This window comes from Pantherophis guttatus, chromosome 18, assembly GCF_059756535.1.
Source record: "Pantherophis guttatus breed Tessera chromosome 18, ASM5975653v1, whole genome shotgun sequence".
NCBI lineage: Eukaryota > Metazoa > Chordata > Lepidosauria > Squamata > Colubridae > Pantherophis > Pantherophis guttatus.
In genome coordinates, this window is record NC_142080.1 from 14,185,670 (window position 1) to 14,205,919 (window position 20,250).

Consider the following 20,250-nt stretch of genomic DNA (forward strand, 5'->3'; position numbering starts at 1 on the left):
TTTCCACAATCTCCCTGCCAGGTCTTGTTTCTGCGACGTTCCTTCGTGGTCCTTCGCGATGTAAGAATTATCTTCACGCTTCCTCGCTTTCCCCAAAGACCAGCTGGAAGGCAGGTGCCCAGAGGGTCATGGGTTGCCCCTTCCCCACTTTGGAAGAGCTTTATAGCTGGCTTTAGAAAGTTCAAAGCATCCTTAAGGATCCATTTCACCCTGGGCCCCCCTCTTTTTGAACTATTACCATCTGGCAGACGGTACAGGACAATAAAAACAAGGACAAGTAGGCTGAAAAACAGCTTCTATCCCAGAGCAGTAACTATACAATTCTACGTACAGTGCAATATGAATACAATACGAGGGTTTTTTAATTCAATTGCATACAATGTGAAGGAGGTGTGTTTTTGTTTTATTTTTATAGGGTTTTTAAAAAGTATAATATACAGTGAGGATGGCACTTAATTTCATTCTATGAGGTGCCATGACAATAATGGAAACTATGAAACTATGAAACTATTATTGCTTGGTCTCGGAGATCCTCCTGATGCCTTTGGAGGGGAGTTGACTACTAACAAGACCCGGCTTGATCAGATGGCCACACTGCCGAAAGATTTCTTGCATTGAGTCAGCTGCAGCCTGAGCCACTGAGGCTTCGGAATCGCCTTGCAGATCCTGGAGACCTGAAACGAATCCAGAAAACAAAGGATTTCCGGGATCAACCGTGAGAACCAGCCCTGATCAGCGACAGAGCTTCTGGAGAAAAACTCCTTGTTTCAAGCGAGGGAACTTTGAAACTCACCCAGGAAAACTTCTTTCATTTGTTTGGAAGTCATCACTTCCGGTTGCATGTATTGCGCGCAGCAGCCTGGGCACGTAAAAAGAAAACGTTGGTGGGGTTAACAGAGATGGCTAAATCGACTGATTCAGGAAAAAAACGCGCCATTCATTGGTTTCCACTTGGAAGAGTCGCTTTGGGACTTTACGGGATGGTTCCAGGGATTGGGTCTGTCTAATAATAAGAAGGACGAGGGGTAGCCGTTCTTCCTCTGTTTTTGTCTCCAGGCCTCACTGGAGGCTTTCAAGAAGAGATTAACGAAGAGATTGGACAGCCACTGGTCTGAAATGGAATCGGGTCTCCTGCTTTAGCAGGGGGTTGGACTAGAAGACCTCTAAGGTCCCTTCCAACTCTATTACTTTATGTTCTAGGACTGTGCAAACAACCATCATCTTGGAAAAAAATCTAAGCAGCCTTGAATCCAGTTAATACTAGAATGGGAGGCCAGCTGGAAATATTTCCAGAGAAAAAGCCACGGCTGTGGGTTTGCCTATACAAGAGAGAGGGATACAGGCCAGGTAGTCCTCAACTTCTAACAGTTCATTTAGTGACCATTCAAAGTTACAATGGCACTGAAAAAAGGAACTTACGACTGCTTTTCACACTTAGAAGCGTTGCCACATCAAGATCAAAATCCGGATGCTTGGCAAACCGACTCGTATTTATGACGCTTACAGTGTCTTGGGGGTCAAAGATCACTTTTTGCGATCTTCGGATGAGCCAAATCCGGGAGGAAGCCAGATTCACTTAACAACCATGTGACTAACTTAACAACGGCAGCGATACCCTTAAGAAAGAGGGCAGGAACTGCCTGAGAAACTGTTGCGCGATCGTAGCCGTTCCGGAGAAGCCACACGGTATAAGAGCAGCTTCCAGTCTGATTAAGCGACATGGCTTAATTCTGCATAGATTCTTTTGGTGACAAGGCCGCCCGCCTGTCTTGGGTTTTCCTGCCCTCCTTCCAGAGTTGGCATTGGTGATTACCAATTAAGAGGGCAGCTGCCTCGCGATGGGAAGAGTTCCGGCTCCTCAGGAATCCCAGCATCTGATCCAACATCGCAGGAAGGTTTTGCTTGCATTTATTCATCTGGGGAAAACAAGGCAACAAAGAAGCCAATGAACTATAGAGCTTTTTTTTTTTTTTTTTAACCAAGGGGCCGCTTTCTTGGTCAAAGCCAGCTGGGTGACTTTGGGAGTTCTAGTCCCTCCTTAGTCACGATGGCCAGCTGGGTGACTTTGGTGCAGTCCCTCTCTCTCAGGGCAACCCACCTCACAGGGTTGTTGTGAAGAAAAGAAGAAGTATTAGGGATGCCCACCGTCTTGAACTATTTATCAAAATAAGAAAGGCAGGACAAAATAAAGAAATAAACGGTTAGTTTACTCTAATCTGGAAGAAAACAGGCCAGCTTGGCTCCTACTTACAACCACGTAGCAGATGTTGGAGTACATGCTATGAAGACTGGTATACATTTCATAGTCAAACAAGTTGCTGGGAAAGCCCCCCCAGTTCATAAAGGACACGCAGGAGTCGAGGGTCTTCCTGGAGACCTGGCCGAGGGAGGAAAGAGGGAGATCCTGTCACCTAGTTGGGTCAGGAAAGGTCTTCAAGGAAACAACCAAGTTCAGGGAGCACCAAGGACCCCACAACTTCAGGATTGTCTACAATGTCTTTGCATTCTCCAGAGTGTCCACGTGGTACAACCACGTTGCTCTGAGTGAAGATGGGGGTACAGAGTGGTCTCTGTGAAGGTAGCATGATCAGAGCAGGAGCTCAGCTTAGCCAGCCCTTCAACTCACCTCTTTTGTCCGATCATTTGACAGTTGTATGAGGAGGGGAATAAGGCTGTTCAGGATGTTTTCGGCCATATTACTGTTCCGTAACTCCTTCAGTCCTTTCAGGAGCATGCCAAAAATGGTGATGGAGGTATTCCTCAGTTCGATGTCGTCCTACGAAGGAAGAGAGACAGGTTAGTCCCTCCAATAGCAGAATAGCCATGCAGAAGTTTCTTGAAGTTTGCAGGAGAACACACAAGTTCAGAGCACACCTATTCCCAGTTCAATGTCCATGGAGATGGTCAATCATCCAGGTCATGGTTGCCCCAAAGATGGGGACCCCAACTCCAGTATGCTGGCTGGAGAGTTCTGGGAGTTGAAGTCCTCACCTCTTAAAGTTGCCAAGGTTGAGAAATCCTGATCTAGACCAGAGTTGTTCAATCTTAGCAGCTCCTTCTGGTCTTTCTCCCATCTTTATGGGAGAAAGAGAGAGATAGAGGGAGAGGGCGAATAAAAGGGAGTGTAGGAGGGAGGGAGGGAAGGAGGGAGGAAGGAGGGAGAGAGAGAGAGAGAGAAAGAGAGAGAGAGAGAGGGAGGAAGGGAGTGAGGAGGGAGCGAAAGAGAGGGAGAGAGTGAGTGAGGGAAGAGGGGGAGAGAGGGACGGAGGGAGGGAGGGAGAGAGAGGTGGAAAACCAGTTTGCTATGATTTGGTTGACTTACATCATGAAAATGTTTCAGAAGGAGCGGAATGAGGTTGACTGCCTTCACCGCATGGGTTTTGATATCGAGGTTCCTGAGGAGGAAATGCAGGGTCCTTATAGCTTCTTTTGCCACCGTCTTCTGTTCGTGACAAGCACAGTTTAGCACTGGCATCAAGAGGGGTTCCAAGATGTTCTTCTGGAGGAAGCAGGGAAAGAAACGAGCAATTAAATGGTCACTGGAGTTCTCTGAGTCTCACAGCGATCATGCCAAATGCAAGAGAAGGCCACAGAGCATAGAAGAAGAGGGTTGAAAAGGAACTTGGAGGTCTTCTAGTCCAACCCCCTGCTCAAGCAGGAGACCCTAGACTCTGCTGGACAAATGGTTATCTAAACTCTTCTTGAAAAGCTCCAGTGATGGAGCACCCATAACTTCTGGAGGGAAGTCGTTCCAAGGATGAATTGTTCTCAGGGTCAGGAAATTTCTCCTTTGTTCCAGGTTGTTTCTCTCCTTCATTAGTTCCCATCCGCTGCTTCTCGTTCTGCTTTCAGGGGCTTTGGAGAATAGGTTGACCCCCTCTTCTTTGGGGCAGCCCTTCAAATACTGGAAGACTGCTCTCAGGTCTCCCCTGGTCCTTAACAGAATACCAGAGATGGAAGGGACCTTGGAGGGCTTCTAGTCCAACCCCTGCTCAAGCCAGAACCCCTATACCATTTCAGACAAATGTCCTCCAAGAGGATCTGGCCTCTACTTGCACCTTCAGATCTTCCAGGGTTGCAGCCATCTTTGTAGAAGAGACACCCCTCTAGCTGTCCTCTTTCTGCTGGTTGCCTTCTTCTTCTCCTTCTTCTCTCCTTCCCAGCCTTGTAGACTTCCCAGAGAGCGAGGTCACACCTGCTACTACCTTGGAAGCCACTCCCTTCCTGCCCCCCATCTCTTACCTCAAACGGGTGTTGGATGAGGTTCCCCAGTCCTCTAACGCTGAAAGTCTGTATCAGCGGATATGGCTGGGTCATCCATTCCTTCAGCACCTGGAGGATGTCTTGGATGACAAAGAATTGGCAAATTTCTGGGTGAAACAGCAGCTGAAGAAGAAGAGTGGAGATATGGAGCGTTAGCCAAGCCAAGGAAGAGAACTTCCCTGAGAGCCTCGACTAAAGATGCCACTTTCAGCCATTACGGGGAGAGAAAAAGAAAATAAACACAGTCCTCGGTTAGTGACCGCTGAAAGTCACAACGGCATTGACAAAAGAGATACGTCCATTTTTCAGAATTATGACCATGGTAGCATCCTCATGGTCATGTGATCAAAATTTGGGTACTTGCCGGTCCATATTTGAGTTGAAGATGTGGCCCTTTCGTCAACTTAACTGATCCGTTATGGGTGTACATTGTTATAATTTTAAATTGTTTTAATTGGGTTGTTGATTTTAATTTATTGTGATTTGTATTGGATATTGTTTTTGTAAGCCGCCCTCAGTCCCTCGGGAGAATGGCGGCATATAAATATATATATATATGACGGTCGCAGTGTTTCGAGCTTACGTCATCCCTTTTGTGACTGTCTGATAGGTAGTGTAAATGATAGTTGCAAGAATACAAAAAATAATGCAAAAGGTAAAAGGAATTTGGGGTCATTGAGTCTTCCTTCCTCCCTTTCTCCCATCCTCCCTCCCTCAATCTCCTTCCTTCCTTCCTTCCTTCCTTCCTTCCTTCCTTCCTTCCTTCCTCCCTCCCTCCCTCCCTCCCTCCCTCCCTCCCTCCCTCCCTCCCACAACTTCTGGAGGCAAGCCATTCCACTGATTAACAGAATACCAGGAGACCTTGGAGGTCTTCTAGCCCAACCCCCTGGTGAAGCAGGAGACCTCTACCATGTCAGACAAATGGCTGTCTAGTTTCTTCTTCAAGACCTCCAGTGATGGAGAACCCACAACTTCTAGTTTCTAACCATAAAGTTCTGTTGAACCCTGGGCAACTTTCCTTGAGCTCCAGAAGGTTGGGGTGCATCTCAAGGTCTCCTCACCTCCGAAAAGAAAACCATCCCAATGGTTTTGTGTCTTAAATCGGGGTGGCGCACGTAGGTCTCAGCCTGTCGGAGCATGACCTTCAGCTCATGTTTCGAGTAGTTGAACAAGATCCTAAGAGAATAAATATGGAGAGGTCAGACAAGATCTGCTGGTTAGGGAGAAGAAAATCACCAAGCTAGAGAAATCATGAGCTGAATGATCGATAAATGAATTACTCAATGAATTACTCCATTTAGAGAATTTCTCACCCTCCCTCTCTCTCTCACCCTCCCTCTCTCTCTCTCACCCTCCCTCTCTCTTTCTCCCTCTCCCTCTCCCCTCCCTCTCCTCCCCTCTAATCTTTCCTCTCTCTCACTTTTGCCTTCAGTGTGTCTCTCTCCCTCTTTCTCTCCCTCTTTCTCTCCCTCTCCCCTCTCCCCTCTCCCTCTCCCCTTCCCTCTCTCTCCCCTTCCCCCTATCTCTCTGCCTCCTCTTCTTCCTCCTCTCCCTCTGCCTCCCCTCCCTCTCTCACCCACTGCCCCTCGTAGCCAAGCTCTTTTGACTTTTAATTTCTTACCGGACCAGGTGGAAAATGCCTTCAAACACACTTTCAGGACTCATCAGCATCGCCCAACATTGAACCATATCTAAGTCCTTGAACTCCTCCTGATAGCCGGTGCGCAAGATGAGGTGTTTGACGGCTTTGACTGCGTTGCTAAATGAAACAAAGGCAGAAGACTTGGTGCCAATCATTCAGCTGATCCCCCTGCACTTCCGACCGTTACAGTATCCCTATGGTCATGTGGTCAGAATTCAGACTCTCGGCAACTGACCCATATTTATGACGGTCGCAGTGTCTCAGAGTCACGCGATCCCCTTTTGGGACCTTCTGACAAGCAAAGTCAACGGGGAAGCCAGATTCACTTAACGACCATGGGACTTAACCAGTGCAATGATTCACTTAACCACTCTGGCAAGAAAGGTTGCAAAATGGGACAAAGTTCACTTAACGACTGTTTCCTGAGCTTTGCAGAAATGGAGAAAGGATCCAGATTGGGCCCAGGAGATTCCTTACCCCAGATGGTAGGTCTGTTCTGACCCGCTCTTGCCTGCTCCCAGCAGAAAATAGATGTGCGTCACGAGCGCCAGGAGCAGGCTGGAGAACTTATGCTGGACAATGGTTGCTGCCTCAGGAAGCGAGAGGAGGAAGGAGAGCGCATTGGTGGCCTAGAAACAGGAGGAGAGGAGAGTCAGCTCGGGCTCATCAGGTTACTTAGATTCCTCATCATCATCTATTTCTTCTTTTAACGACACCCTAATCCCTTGCGGGGTGGAGTCTGGGCAACTGAATGGAGCTGAGGCTTTCCTGGCTGGATGCCCTTCTTGTCGCCAATGCAGAGTTTTGTTCGGCAGATACATTCTCATTGTGCCCAGAGAAAGAAAAAAATCCTCATGTCCATGAAAGCTGAGCCAGGAATGTCCATGTCTGAGACACGGAGCAAAAGGTTGCTAGAAGTGGGACTTCTGAAACTCCCATTCTACACCCCCTCCAGACTTTGAGAGGCCAGTGGGGTGTAGATACAGGACAAAAGGGAGACAACGAGTAGCACAAGTGAGACAGAACTGGGGACAAAGAGATCGGTAACCTCACGTTTCTCTGTTTGTCTTCATTCCTAAGTGGGCTCTTGACTCTCCACCTCTTAGGGGTCCTTGGAGGGGCCCTGGGTGCTGTCTGAGCATGTGTTTTTTGGTTGCAGATGTTTCATGACCCAGCTAGGTAACCTCATCAGTGCTGGAAGAGTTAGGCTTAGAGGTAGGGTTAGACTGGTTGGGTCGGGAAACATCTGCAAGAAAACCACCAAGCTCAGTAAGCACCAAGGAACCCACAGTTCAAACCTGGACTACAAATCTATTGGTCTTAATTAATTAAATTTCTCCACCGGCCATCTGAGCAATCTGACACTGGGAAGTTTACAACAACGTAATAAAACAATATAACACATAATAAAAATACAGATTAAGAATATTTAAAATAAGATATGACACAAAGTACTCCATTGGGTGTTTGCCTTTGTTGGTTCCTATCATGTATTTTCTTAAATCAAACTCTTTTTTAGTTATTTCTGTAAGAAATAACGTAAGAAATGAATAAAGGAATCAATTGAATTATGAATGATTGGATGAGTAAAGGAATGAATAAATGAAGGAATGTATGAATAAACGAATAAATCAATGAACGGATACATGAATGAATGGATTAATGAATAGATGAACCGATGGATGGATGGGTGGATAGATGATAGAGCTGGCTGGCTGGCTGGCTGGCTGGATGAATGGGTGGATGAATGGATGGATGGATGAATATCAAAGCTGTTCTGGTGAGGAAGCCCACAGATGCCTCTACTTTCAATGGGGCACTTTGGGGGGAAGGGGGGCTTACGTCAAATTTTGCTCCGATTTCAGCCCCCACCAGTTTGCCCTCTGCCTCCCTCCAGCCAGGGCGTGCCTGCTCCTGATGAGGAGACCCCCGAGGGTGACTCTTCTGCTCAGCCCCTTCCCCCTTTCCTCAGGCCTGGCCCACCTGCAGATCTCAGGAAAGGAGAGCCACCGGTTGAGGGCTTACCGCAATGGGCATGATGGATTTGCTTGTTCTCCTCCCAATAGCTTCGGTGCTGGGATCGTGGTCATCAAGCCTTTTGAGGAGGGGCTTCATGATCTTCAGGTTAGCATAGGGGTCTGCAGCCAGCGCCCTCCACAGTTCCCTGGCACTTCTGTGCAGGTGGAAAAATGGATTGGGGAAAAAAATCAGATTCTTTCCCCATTTTCAAAGAGACGGCCATTCCAGATAGATTAACCCCCCCAACGGAAGAAAGGGTTAGAGAACCGATGGCCAAATGAACTGCTTTAAGGCATGGAAAAAAATATAGCTACAGGTAGTTCTCGACTTGCAACCGTTTGTCTAGTAGCCATTCAAAGGAGGGCCTCTGCGCCACCGGAAGTGCCAGAGAACCCAGAACTGGTCAAGGGGGGGGAGGTTTCTAGGAGCAGTGTGTCTACAGAATTAACCCAAAGGTGCTTTTCACAGAAGGACCGAGTTGGAAGGGACCTTGGAGCAGTGGTGAAATTCAAAAATGTTCCCAACCGGTTCTGTGGGCGTTGGTTGGTGGGCATGTGACCGGGTGGCCGTTTCTTGGTGGTCATATCACCAGGCGGCCGTGGCTTGGTGGTTATGTGTCCGGGTGGGCGTGGCTGCACAACTGATTCACACACAGTGCAGAACCTCACTGAATCACAGAGAGCTCAAAAGCAAACGATCACACTTTACACAAAAGTAACACAAAAGCTACACAACTGACTCACATACAATGCAGAAGCAGCTGGACTTTACACAAAATGGCCCCTGCAACAAACAGGAACCTCACAGACAATCAGGCACAGCTGATTTTCTCACAGCTGACTGGTAGTAAAAAAATGCTGAAATTAGAAATTACAAAAAGGTTCCGACATTGCCCGGCACAGCTGATTGTCGTACATTTTAAAGCGTTTTTTCTTACTACCGGTTCGGGCGAACCAGACCAAACCAGAGGATTTCACCCCTGCCTTGGAGGTCTTGTACTCCAAACCGCTTCTCAGGCAGGAAATCTTATCCCATTTCAGACAAATGGCTGTCCAATCTCTTCTTGAAAACCTCCAGTGATGGTGCACCCACAACTTCTGGAGGCAAGTTGTTCCACTGGTTAATTGTTTGCACTGCTAGGAAAGTTCTGCACATTGTAGGTTGCTTCTCTCTTTGATTCGTCTCCATCCTTTGCTTCTTGTCCTGCCCTCAGGTGGTTTGGAAAATAGGTTGACCCCCTCCTCTTTGTGGCAGCCCCTCAGATATCAGAACACTGCTATCCTGTCCCCCCTCAATCCTTCCTTTCATCGAACTAGAGAGACCCAATTCCTGCAACTCTTCTTCATATGTTTTAGGCTCCGGTTCACTAATCATCTTCGTTGCTCTTCTCTGCACTCTTTCAGAGTCTCTGCATTGTTTCTACAGTGTGGCGACCAAGAAAGTTAAAAAACCAAGGAGGTCCAGCTGCCTTTTGGAAAAGCACCTTTGGGACAATCATGACCTGGATGGTGGAGACAACCAGCCTAGGAAGCTCTCAGAATTCAGATCGACTGCACAGCCAACCAGCGACTGCACTGGCCCTCAACCAACCCAATGCAACCTCCCCCCCAATCAGCACATGACCTGCCCACCCCAAGCTACAGATATTCACCCCTATCGCAAATGGTTGAGAATCTCTGTAGAGTACAAGAAAACAGGAGGCACATCTCCTTGAGGTTCTTCTTACCCATCGCACGCCACCGAGCACTCGAGGAGAATATCCACGACTTTGTTCACCCGTTTGGACGCCAGGTGACACACTGCCTTTAGCGTTTGTTGTTTGGTGGCAGGGTCCAAGATCTTCGGGAGACGTCGGTAGATCTCCTTGAGGATCATGGGCAGCTATGGCAAAAGAGAAATCCAAGGGATGACCAACTTTCTCAACAGCCCTAAGATTACCTGGTGGTCTCCATCCAACCCTAGCCTTCTTAAATCCAGCCGAAGTGTTGTCACCAAGTCAACAAGGTCTCACCCATTCTCATCTTTCTTTTCTACAAAATCTCCTCTATCCCTTTTGCTCCAAACCCTGCCATTTTCTTACCTCCTCCATGTCCATCCCACATTCTTCCAAGAACGAATTGAGCAGGAGTCCCGCAGTGTGTGAAATGTTTTTGTCCAGGTGTGTCAGAGCTGCCAGGGCTTTTAAGATCAGGTCGTTTATTTGAGACGGGCTCAGATGCTCGCCAAAGGCCTATCGGAAAGAAGAAAAGGAGACCATGAAGAGATGCATCAGGGTTTTGACAAGCCAGAGACTTTGACCCGTATCTGGGGACAGCACCCCATGTAGAGAGGCAGGCCGTATTCCATGACATCCACCACGTGATATTAGGATGTGGGTGAAAGAAGCCAACATGGCAGCCGAGATCGCCTGCTCCTAGACATTGTGGGGGATGGATATCCACCCTCCGGCCTTTGGAGCCTGCCGTCCCCACTGTGATATTGACTTTTTTGAGTATCTCCAGGTCAAGAGGAGGAGAAAAAGGAAGGTCAATAAGAAGCCAGGCAAAATGCTGAACGAAAACGTACCGTAGCCATTTTGGAGACGTTATTATAAAATATTGTTGGGCCCGAAAAGGAGAAGTCTTCCCTCAGCCAAGTGACGACCTTCCCCTTCTTGTTTCTAGGTTTCTCATCCATTTCTTTGGCTTTGGAGGGAGGAAAACAAGAGAAGGTCAGATTTTGGCATTCGGAACTTCTGAACATCCTTCGTCTGACGGCCGGTTTAGTCGTTCCAACAGAAGAGAAGATCTGTAGCTCAGGGCTGACCTGAGGGGTCCCTGGTGCTCTCTGGGCTCGGTGGTTTTCTCGTTACCTAGTTGGGTCATGAAACCTTCACAAGAAAACAACAAAGCTCAGAGACACCAGTCCTCCTCCTCCCCCCTCGCTCCCTCTTTCTCTGCCCCCCCTTTCTCTTATCTCACTGATCAGGAACGAAACAGGTACAATGACCTCTTTAGTGGTCCAATTACAGGCAGTCCTCGACTTACGGCCACAATTGAGTCCTAAGCAAGACAGTTATGAAGCGAGTTTTGCCTCAGGTTGCGATTTTTTTTCTTGCCAACCTGGTTAAGTGAATTGCCGCAGCAGTTAAGTTAGCAACCCGGTTGTTAAGTGAATCCGTCTTCCCCATTGACTTTGTTTGGCAGAAGGTCACAAAAGGGATCACATGACCCTGGGACACTGCGACCGTCATAAATCGGAGTCAGTGGCCAAGTGTCCAGATTTTGATCCCGTGAGCATGGGGATGCTGCAACGGTCGTAAGTGTGAAAGACAATCACAAGTCACTTTTTTTCAGTGCCGGTTAAACTTTGAATGGTCACTAAATGAATTGTTGTAAGTCAAGGACTACCTGTAACCCCTTTTCTAGGTTAACACAATAGATGGGACTGTAAATGGAGAGGAAATATAGGGCTACATAAGAGACAAATTACATAAATGAAGGAATGAAGGAATGAACCAACAAACGAATGAACAAACGAATGAATGAATCTAACCGGATTTAACCCAGACTACCTTGGTCTGATGTGCAAATGAAGCATTAGGTTGTGAATTGATTGTGTGCTGCCTGGGGAATTCTGGGCATTGAAATCCACATGGCTTAAAGTTGCCACTGGGTTAAGCTTTTAACTAGCCAAATTTAACCGATCCTTTTCTTTAGGTAAACCATTGATATAAGTGCCTGTCTTTCAACCGATTGTGGACGGCTCCCAATTAAAAATTAGAAAACACGTAAAATGGGGTTGAAACTATAAAATTAACAAATAATGTATTGCAATTATAAACCCTCTTTAGCTCTTTCCTTAACAATGCCCACTCAACCCGTAACTTGGTTAATCTGTTTTCTGGCTTCCTGCAATACATGCAGCCATCCAATGACTAAAAGTTGGCTTTGCAAAACACGCTAAGACCCAATCCATGTGCCAAGACTCACAAGCCCAGGCTGGCTGATGGCAGATGCCTAGCCTAACTCTGTGGTCGGCAAACTGCGGCTCGCGAGCCACATGCGGCTCTTTGGCCCCTTGAGTGTGGCTCTTCCACAAAATACCACCTGCGGGCGCGCACGCACAGTGCGATTGGAACTTCGTGGCCCATGCGCAGAAGTCGGTTTTCGGCCTGGGCGAGTCTATTCTGAAGAAGTGGCGTTAGAAGAAGTGGGGGTGTCTTGCGGGCGAGAGACGGGAGACGGGAGACGCGGCGCAGGTGGGCCATGGGATACGCAGCGTGGGAGAGGCGCACGCGATTCATGCACGAGTTGAGTGAACCAGTCAGTCAGCAATCTCCTTGTGCAGTGGTTAGTGCTAGTCGCATCCGCCAATCACGCGGGGGTGACAAAAGTAACTACTCGGAGCATAAAGTTACCTGTATTTTTCCAACCAGCTGCAAATCCTACAGGTATTTTTGTCATCAATTTAAGAATTGTAATTATTTTGTGTTGGTGGCTTTATTATTATAAAATGAAACATTTTTTTAGGTGCCCTGTTTGACATGGCTACAAAGAAGAAGCAAAGAAAAACGGAAGACGAAAACCATGAATTTAAAGTTGAATGGACCGAGACTTTCGCGTTTGTTCAAAACTTAAATGGCCTTCCGACCTGTCTCATTTGTCAGGAAAAATTGGTGCATAACAAGAAATCAAATTTGGAGAGACACTTTAAAACTAAACACGTGCCATTTAGTAGTAAATATCCTGTCGGTGATGCAAGGAAGAAAGCAGTTGAGGAACTTCAGAAGAGTCAAGAAAAATCAAGTTCTGTATTTGATTACTGGATTCAATCTTCCAACAATGTTAATATTGCAAGTTTTGTGGTTAGTCAAAAGATTGCTAAGAGAGGAAAACCATATACAGACGGCGAATACATAAAAAGTTGTTTTATAAATGCATCCGAAGAGCTATTTCGGGATTTTAAGAACAAAGCCGATATTCTAAAAAAAATTAAAGAGTTACCATTGTCTGCTAAAACAGTGAAAGACAGAACAGTCAAAATGTCTTCTTTTTTTTTTTTCTTTTTTTTTTTCCTTATTCGGGTCTACATAGTTATGCGAACAATCATTTTCAAGCATGAACCTTATCAAGAGTAAATTGAGAAGTTGTCTTATTGATGAGAACCTGGAATCATGCCTAAAATTAAAAACAATATACAAACCTGACTTACTCAAACTTTCCAAGGAGATGCAAGGCTATTGTTCACATTAGTGTTTGTCAGTCATTGTCATGATTTAATTTTATGGATATTGTAAGGTCAATTGTAAGGAATTTAATTTTATCAATAAATAATATCAAAACAACACTTTTAAATATGAGGGAAGCTTTTCTCAACAGGTTTCAGGAATTCAGAAACAGCAAAGCGACGTTAGCCTTTGTTAAAAAGCCTCTTAATGCTACTGTAACAGAATTAAATGTTTCTCCCTTTAATATTGACATTGGCAACTTTGAAATGCAATTGCTGGATTTCAAAAACAAAGAATTGTGGAGCTCGAAATTTGAACGTCTTTGTGCTGATACAGAAATATTGGAGAAAAATAAATGTGAACTTAGTTCACAGCACAAGTGGTCTGCTTTGAAAGACCCAGAGAAGGAAGATATGATGATTTTTAACACCCGGAATAGTATTCCTGACTCATATCATCAACTGAAAAAAATAGCGTTTGCTGTTTTTTCCTTATTCGGGTCTACATAGTTATGCGAACAATCATTTTCAAGCATGAACCTTATCAAGAGTAAATTGAGAAGTTGTCTTATTGATGAGAACCTGGAATCGTGCCTAAAATTAAAAACAACATACAAACCTGACTTACTCAAACTTTCCAAGGAGATGCAAGGCCATTGTTCACATTAGTGTTTGTCAGTCATTGTCATGATTTAATTTTATGGATATTGTAAGGTCAATTGTAAGGAATTTAATTTTATCAATAAATAATATCGTTGTTAAGTATGAGATCAAGTTTTATTCAACGTACCTATAGTTTAACTAAGACTTAAAACTTTAAGTAAAGTTTATTAAGTTAATTTTAGGGAATGTTGTGGAGTGAAAGAAGATGTAGTGTCGAGGAGATGGTTTGGACATATAAAGAGGATGAACGAAAGGAGATAGACGAAAGAAGTATACAGGACGAGTGTGGATGGGAGAGATGGAAGGGGTCGACCTCAGCGAACGTACCTCCATCAGATTGAGGACGTTCTTAGCAAAGGCCAGTTTAGGAGTACCCTAATTAAGTTAATAACAATGTACCTACCTATCTAGTTTAAGTTTAACCGATTTGGCTCTCCAAAGAAATTTCAATCGTTGTACTGTTGATATTTGGCTCTGTTGACTAATGAGTTTGCCGACCACTGGCCTAACGGATCCACTTAACGTGAGAAACTCAGTCTTCAAATGACCCCTGGCCCTGAGAGGTGCCAATACCAACGGCCAATTCCAGGCATCTCTGCCCAGGCAAACGACCGGGGTCTTGGTCACGCCACAAGCTGTGCCACCCAGTGCTCTCCTGGGCAGTGCGCATCCCTGGGCTCCTGGCAGCCCTTGGAGTCCAACTTTCTCACCCATTTTGCTCATGATGAGGTGGTGGAGGTGGTAGGCGGCCTCTGCGGACGTCTGGCCAACTTCTTTGCTGGTGTCGCCAACGTGCAGGCCCAGCAAAGCCACCAGCTGTCCCAGCAAAGAAAAGTCACCTGTGGGCTAATGAAAGGAAGCAAAAAGGAGGGGAAAGATGAGAAGGGGGGCTCATGAAGGTTTCAGCCAACTGAAATCAGAGCATAGGAACCATAGCACCACAGAATCCTAGAATCCTACCTTTTAGAATTCTAGAATCACAGAATCTTAGAAACATAAAATCTTAGAATTTTAGAATTATCCAATATTTGAATCTTAGAAGACTAGAATCATAGTCATAGATTCATAAAATCAGTGAATCCTAGAATCTTTGAATAATAGAATCTTAGAATCATAGAATCTTTGAATTTCTAAATCATACAATCTTTGAATCTCTGAATCTCAGAATCTCTGAATCTTTGAATCCCAGAATCATAGAACCTTAGAATCCCAGAACCTCAATTGCTGGAAGGGACTGTGGAGGTTTTCTCCTCCAACCCCTTCATCAAGCGGGACTCCTTATATCCTCCTGGTCACATCCCAAAGATGCTTTTTCCAAAAGGCAGCAGGACTTTCTTCTTTTTCTTCCTTTCTTTGAAAACATCTCACTGCGCATCCCAAACGGTGACTTACGTCGAAATTGACGTTTTCAGAAACGAACTTCAGGAGGTGTCCGATGCTCTTGATGGCCCTCTCTCTCTCGTGTCTCTTGGGAGATTCAATCCAGGGATTAATGTGCTGCCAGGAAAAACAAAGGAGGAGGAGGAAAGGAAGAATTTGTGATTCACAGTTGGAAGAGCCACAGAAGTTGCCAGGACTGGGGAGAAAATCTAAGGAGCTCAACAAATTTGGTCAATTGAGGTCTATTTTAGACTGAAAACTAGAGTAGCAATTGAAGATTTCTGGAATACAACTAGTCTTACAAGAGTTCATTTAGAGCCGTGGTGGCACAGTGGTTAGAACGCAGTATTGCAGGCTAATTCTGCCAACTGCCAGAAGTTCAGCAGTTCCATCCTGATCGGCTCCAGGTTGACTCAGCTTTCCGTCCTTACCAGGTCGGTCAAATGAGGACCCAGATAGGAGAAGAACCTGGGTCCTCATTTAGAGAGGGCTGTAAACCACGGTGAAGCGGTATGTAAGTCTAAGTGCTATTAGTATTTAGTCACTGTTCAAAGTTACAATGGCACTGAAAAAGGGACTTACGACCATTCTTCACACTTATGACCATTGCAGCATCCCTATGGTCACATGATCAAAATTTGAACACTTGGCCAATGACTCATCTTTATTACGGTTGCAGCATCCCAGCTCGGTCCCTAAATGAATGGCTGTATGTCGAGGACTTCCTGTATAAGTAGTCCTTGACTTACGACCAGAATTTGGGGTGCTTACCAAGGTGGATGTTAGGCGACTTGTGACTGGCTTTATGACCTTTTTTTGCCAGGGTTGAACGAATCCCTTTGGTCCTTAAGTGAATAATGCAGTCATTAGCCGAATCTCGCTTTCCCCGTAGACTTTGGCTTGTCGGAAGCCAGTTGGGCAGTTCGCCAATGGTGGTCAGGTGACACCCCCCCCCAGGATGCTGCAACCATCACAAATACAGGTAGTCCTCGACTTATGACCACAATGAGTCCAAAATTTCTGTTGCTAAAATGAATCCCATCGGCATCGACATAATCTGCATCGGTCAATTGCAGAAGGCAGCTTTACTCGGAACAGCTGCGAGGCTCTATGACAGGGGTGTCAAACTCGATTTCATGGAGGGCCGAATCAAGGTTGTGTTTGACCTCGAGGGGGGCGTGGCCGAGGTGGGAGTGGCCAGCTCAACGTCTCTCGTGTCAGGGGCACCTGTGGACTTCCCTGAGACCCTCCCTCACTCTTATTATCATCTCCTCCCTCCCTCCCTCCCTTCCTCCTTGCCGTGGGACAAGAGAGACACGAATATCGGAGAAATAGTGGAATAGAATCATTAGTGAAAAGATGCCAGAGGAGGACAAAACAAATGTAAATGACAAAAATGAACATCATTTTTTAACTATTGAAATGAGTTAAATTGAATGGTTGAATTGTCCCATGGGACGAGTTGTCCACCCAACAGCCACATTTGCCTATCCCGGGTCCTTGGGAGGGGCTCGACAGCTGGACAGAATCGCCAAATCCAGCCTAAACATCTGGCTGACCAACCCTGAGAAAGAATCACTCTTTACCGTCAAGACATCCTGCAGGGAATCCAAATTGGGAGCCTCGGACAGCAAGGCGGTGAGCATGGTGTTGCAGGTGGTCACCATCTGGTCATAAAAATCCTAGAAGGAGAAAAAGAATATCTAAAGGAAGAAGTGGTGTAAAGGAAGAAAGAGGAAGAAATCCAGGGCTGGGGAACTTATGGCCCTTTTAGGACGACTGGTGGACTGCAACGCCCAACAATCCTGAGCCAGCCACGGACTTCTGGGAGTTGAAGTCCACCCTTCTGCAATCAACGGAGTGGCCCGTCTTGCAGGGCTGGTTTTTCTTCCAGAGTTGGAGGAAATGCTTTCTCGGCTGAACACGAGGAACAAAAGGACATTGGGCTCGATGGATGGATCCAGAGTTTTGGAGGAGATTTTGAATCATGCTTATTTCCAGGTGGATCTCAGATGGCTTGGCTCCATCTGGACTGCTCACCTGAGTTTGAGCTGGTTGTCCTGGGCCGTTCACGTTCAGTTTTGTCACCAGGTAAGCCGGCAAGGAAAACACCTTCTGGATGCTTTTTCTCACCACTTTAGACCTCATCTCGGAGTTCAAGGGGGGCTTCATACGGCTGATGAAAGACGAGAAAAGAGGAGGAGGGTGAGAAGATCATAGACTCATTAGGCTAAAAGGGACCTCGGAGGTCTTCTACTCCAACCCTTGCTTGATGGTCCTTAAACCATCCCAGTCATATGGTTGTCCCCTCTTTTCTTGAAAACCTCGAGGGATGGAGCACCCCCAACTTCTGGAGGCAAACTGTTCCACTGATGGATTGTTCTCAGTGTCAGGAAATTTCTCCTGGATCTCTCTTTGATAAGCTTCCATACATCGCTTCTCATCATGCTCTCAGCTACTTTGGAGGGGAAGTTGACCCCCTCCTCTCTCTGAGAGCCCCTCAAATATCAGAACTCCCCTCATCATCCTGGTTGCTCTTCCCTGCACTCTTTCTAGAGTCTCAACATCTTTTTTATATTGTGGTGACCAAAACAGGATGCAGGATTTCTCTCTCTCTCCCTCCCTCCTTCCTCTGTCTCTCTCTCTCTCTCTCTGTCTCTCTCTCTCTCTCTCTGTCTCTTGGCAGGTACATACCTCATGCAGGTGATGGTGATGATCGCTTGATGGAGATTTTCGATGGACAAGGGTCTCGCGGGCTCATCTTCAATGACTTCCTGAAAAGAGAAGGAAACCCATCTAAGAAAGAACCTGAGATATGGCCACCCTCCAGCTGGCCCTCTTCCCAGCCCTACGCTTTTTCTGGTTGACACAGGAAGTCCCCAGCTTACAACTGGTCACTTAGCCACCATTTAAAGTTTTGAGGGATCTCTTCAGGACTACTTATGACCCAGATGCCAAGTTCCGAGAGGCGCCCCTTCCTCAGCGATCCTGTGACCCCATTTCGGTCACTTGGCCACCAGCTTGCATTGATGGCAGTTTGCAGTGTCCCGTGACCATGATTTAAGTCAGGGGTGGGTAACTGTGGCCTCTTGATGACCTATATAAAATTGGGAAGCCAGATTCCCTTAACAGCCGTGCGATTAACTGAACGAAAATGATTCGGCTAACAACGGTGGCAAGACAGGTCGTACAATGGGCAGAATTCCCTTAACAAATGTCCCACTTAGCAACAAAACCTTTCAGGCTCCATTGATTGGCATTCAATTCGGTTCAAATTCACTTCCAAAAAGAAAGACGCCCAGGAGCACCTGCCTCCCCCCCTCTCCCCACTTACAACGATGTTTGTGACCAGTTCCTGTTTCTGGGGCAAATCGAGGTCTTGCCTCCTGCTGTTGGCAACAGCTTTGGTGATCATGATGATGGACCTCATGAAGGCTTTCTTCAGCCCTTCGTCCTGGAAAACCCCAGTGGGAATGAAAAGAAACCAGAAGGAAGAGGATGTATTTATTTACTGAAACCTTTACGTAGCCGATTGTCTTTGGTTGAACTCTGGGGGCCCCCAATCAAAACATCACTGGACACTCTGGGTTCTAGTCCCACTATAGGATGAAAGGCAGCTGAGAGACTTTGGGCCAATCACCAGGAGATGGTGAGTTCTAGTTCCTCCTTAGGGAAAAAGGCCAACTGTCTTTGGGCCAATCACCAGGAGACTGTGAGTTCAAGTCCCGCCCTAGGCACGAGAGCCAGCTAGGTGAGTTGGGGCCAGTCTCAATCCAAAACACGTCACAGAGTTGTTGTGTGGAAAGGAAGAAAGAGTGTAATGCAGGAGCGCTGCCTTGAGGATAATAAATGCAACAAGACCATAGATTCTCCTCCTCCTCCTCCTCCTCCTCCTCCTCCTCCTCCTCCTCCTCCTCCTCCTCCTCCTCCTCCTCCTCCTCCTCTCCCACAACATGCTAGTTGGGTCATGAAATGTCTTTAAGAAATCAAACAAGCTAAGGACTCCGGATTATAATTGTTCTTGTGATTAAACTCAGCATTAAGAGAAGTAGAGGGTGGAAACCTGCCTACCTTTTTCATGCTGGAATACTGATAGAGTATTTCTGAGACAATGTTGTCCAGGAAAGGCATCATGTCCTCTACTTGCGCTCCCAGGACTGCCTGGCCATAGCAGAGTATTAATGTGGTCCGAATCCATCTCTCGGAGAGAGTCTGTGAGTCCTGTCAGTCCAAAGACGAGGGGGTCAAACTCTTTCCCAAAGCACCAGAAGACAAGACAAGAAGCAATGGATGGAAACTGATGGAGCTTCTTAGTCATCCAGGTCACGGTTGCCCCAAAGGGGCTTTTTCAAAGGCAACTGGACTTTGTTTTTCCTTGAAGAGGTTTCGCTTCTCATCCCAGAAGCTTCTTCAGGTCTGACTTGGGTCAAAAGAGAAGAAGCTTTTTGGATGAGAAGCGAAATGTCTTCAGGAAAAAACCAAGCCCAAGCCTTTGGAAAAAGCACCTTTGGGTCTACTCGAGGTGTTTGTTGGGGCAGCTCCTAATCTTCTCTAGCCTTATAAAATAGTTCTCCAGGAGATGGAGATGGAGAATTTCAGCACCACCTACATCTACGAGATCTATGACCAATCTGAGGAGACCAGACAGCCTGGAGCCTAAGTCCTTCTAAGCACATTGGACTTTCCTTCCCAGAATCCCCCCAGCCTCCTTCTGTACTGAGTTTCAGACCTTGCAACCCCATCCCTGGTCTTACCTCAATGGGGGCTTCTACTGCAAACGGTCCTTTTGTCTGCCTGAACTGGCCAGCCTCCTCCAGGGCCACCAGAATCTCAGGCAGGTGGCAAAAGGATGCCATTCGAATGGATTCCGAGATTCCCTAGGCAAAGCAATGTTTGTGAATTAGGACATTTATTGATTTATAGGTTCGATTTATATGCCGCCCTTCTCCGGAGACTCAGGGCGGCTTACAATGCGTTAAGCAATAGCCTTCATACTTTTGTATAGACCTGCTTAGTAGGTCTTTCCCCCCCCCCAAAGCGGTGTTCTTTTTTATACAAAGTCAGCTTATTGCCCC

At 46.4% G+C, this 20,250-nt stretch overlaps 1 protein-coding gene across 6 annotated transcripts in view; it reads right to left on the reverse strand.

The window, feature by feature from the left end:
- Positions 1 to 382: 382 nt before the first annotated feature.
- LOC148111628 (maestro heat-like repeat family member 5) overlaps positions 383 to 20,250 on the reverse strand; it is a 37,999-nt gene continuing 18,131 nt past the window's right edge. For all 6 annotated transcript variants that reach the window (XM_087881282.1, XM_087881286.1, XM_087881283.1 and 3 more), the window contains 22 exons: positions 19,930 to 20,052; positions 19,247 to 19,396; positions 18,510 to 18,629; positions 17,870 to 17,949; positions 17,216 to 17,351; positions 16,762 to 16,857; positions 15,188 to 15,292; positions 14,506 to 14,641; positions 10,490 to 10,608; positions 10,005 to 10,154; positions 9,651 to 9,805; positions 7,931 to 8,078; positions 6,383 to 6,534; positions 5,885 to 6,022; positions 5,325 to 5,439; positions 4,243 to 4,386; positions 3,323 to 3,499; positions 2,627 to 2,776; positions 2,252 to 2,377; positions 1,814 to 1,916; positions 794 to 859; positions 383 to 674 (listed from right to left, as the gene is read on the reverse strand). In XM_087881282.1, coding sequence (XP_087737408.1) covers positions 511 to 674; positions 794 to 859; positions 1,814 to 1,916; positions 2,252 to 2,377; positions 2,627 to 2,776; positions 3,323 to 3,499; positions 4,243 to 4,386; positions 5,325 to 5,439; positions 5,885 to 6,022; positions 6,383 to 6,534; positions 7,931 to 8,078; positions 9,651 to 9,805; positions 10,005 to 10,154; positions 10,490 to 10,608; positions 14,506 to 14,641; positions 15,188 to 15,292; positions 16,762 to 16,857; positions 17,216 to 17,351; positions 17,870 to 17,949; positions 18,510 to 18,629; positions 19,247 to 19,396; positions 19,930 to 20,052 — 2,853 coding nt within the window. In that variant the 3' untranslated portion in view covers positions 383 to 510. The remainder of the gene's footprint in view (positions 675 to 793; positions 860 to 1,813; positions 1,917 to 2,251; positions 2,378 to 2,626; positions 2,777 to 3,322; positions 3,500 to 4,242; positions 4,387 to 5,324; positions 5,440 to 5,884; positions 6,023 to 6,382; positions 6,535 to 7,930; positions 8,079 to 9,650; positions 9,806 to 10,004; positions 10,155 to 10,489; positions 10,609 to 14,505; positions 14,642 to 15,187; positions 15,293 to 16,761; positions 16,858 to 17,215; positions 17,352 to 17,869; positions 17,950 to 18,509; positions 18,630 to 19,246; positions 19,397 to 19,929; positions 20,053 to 20,250) is intronic.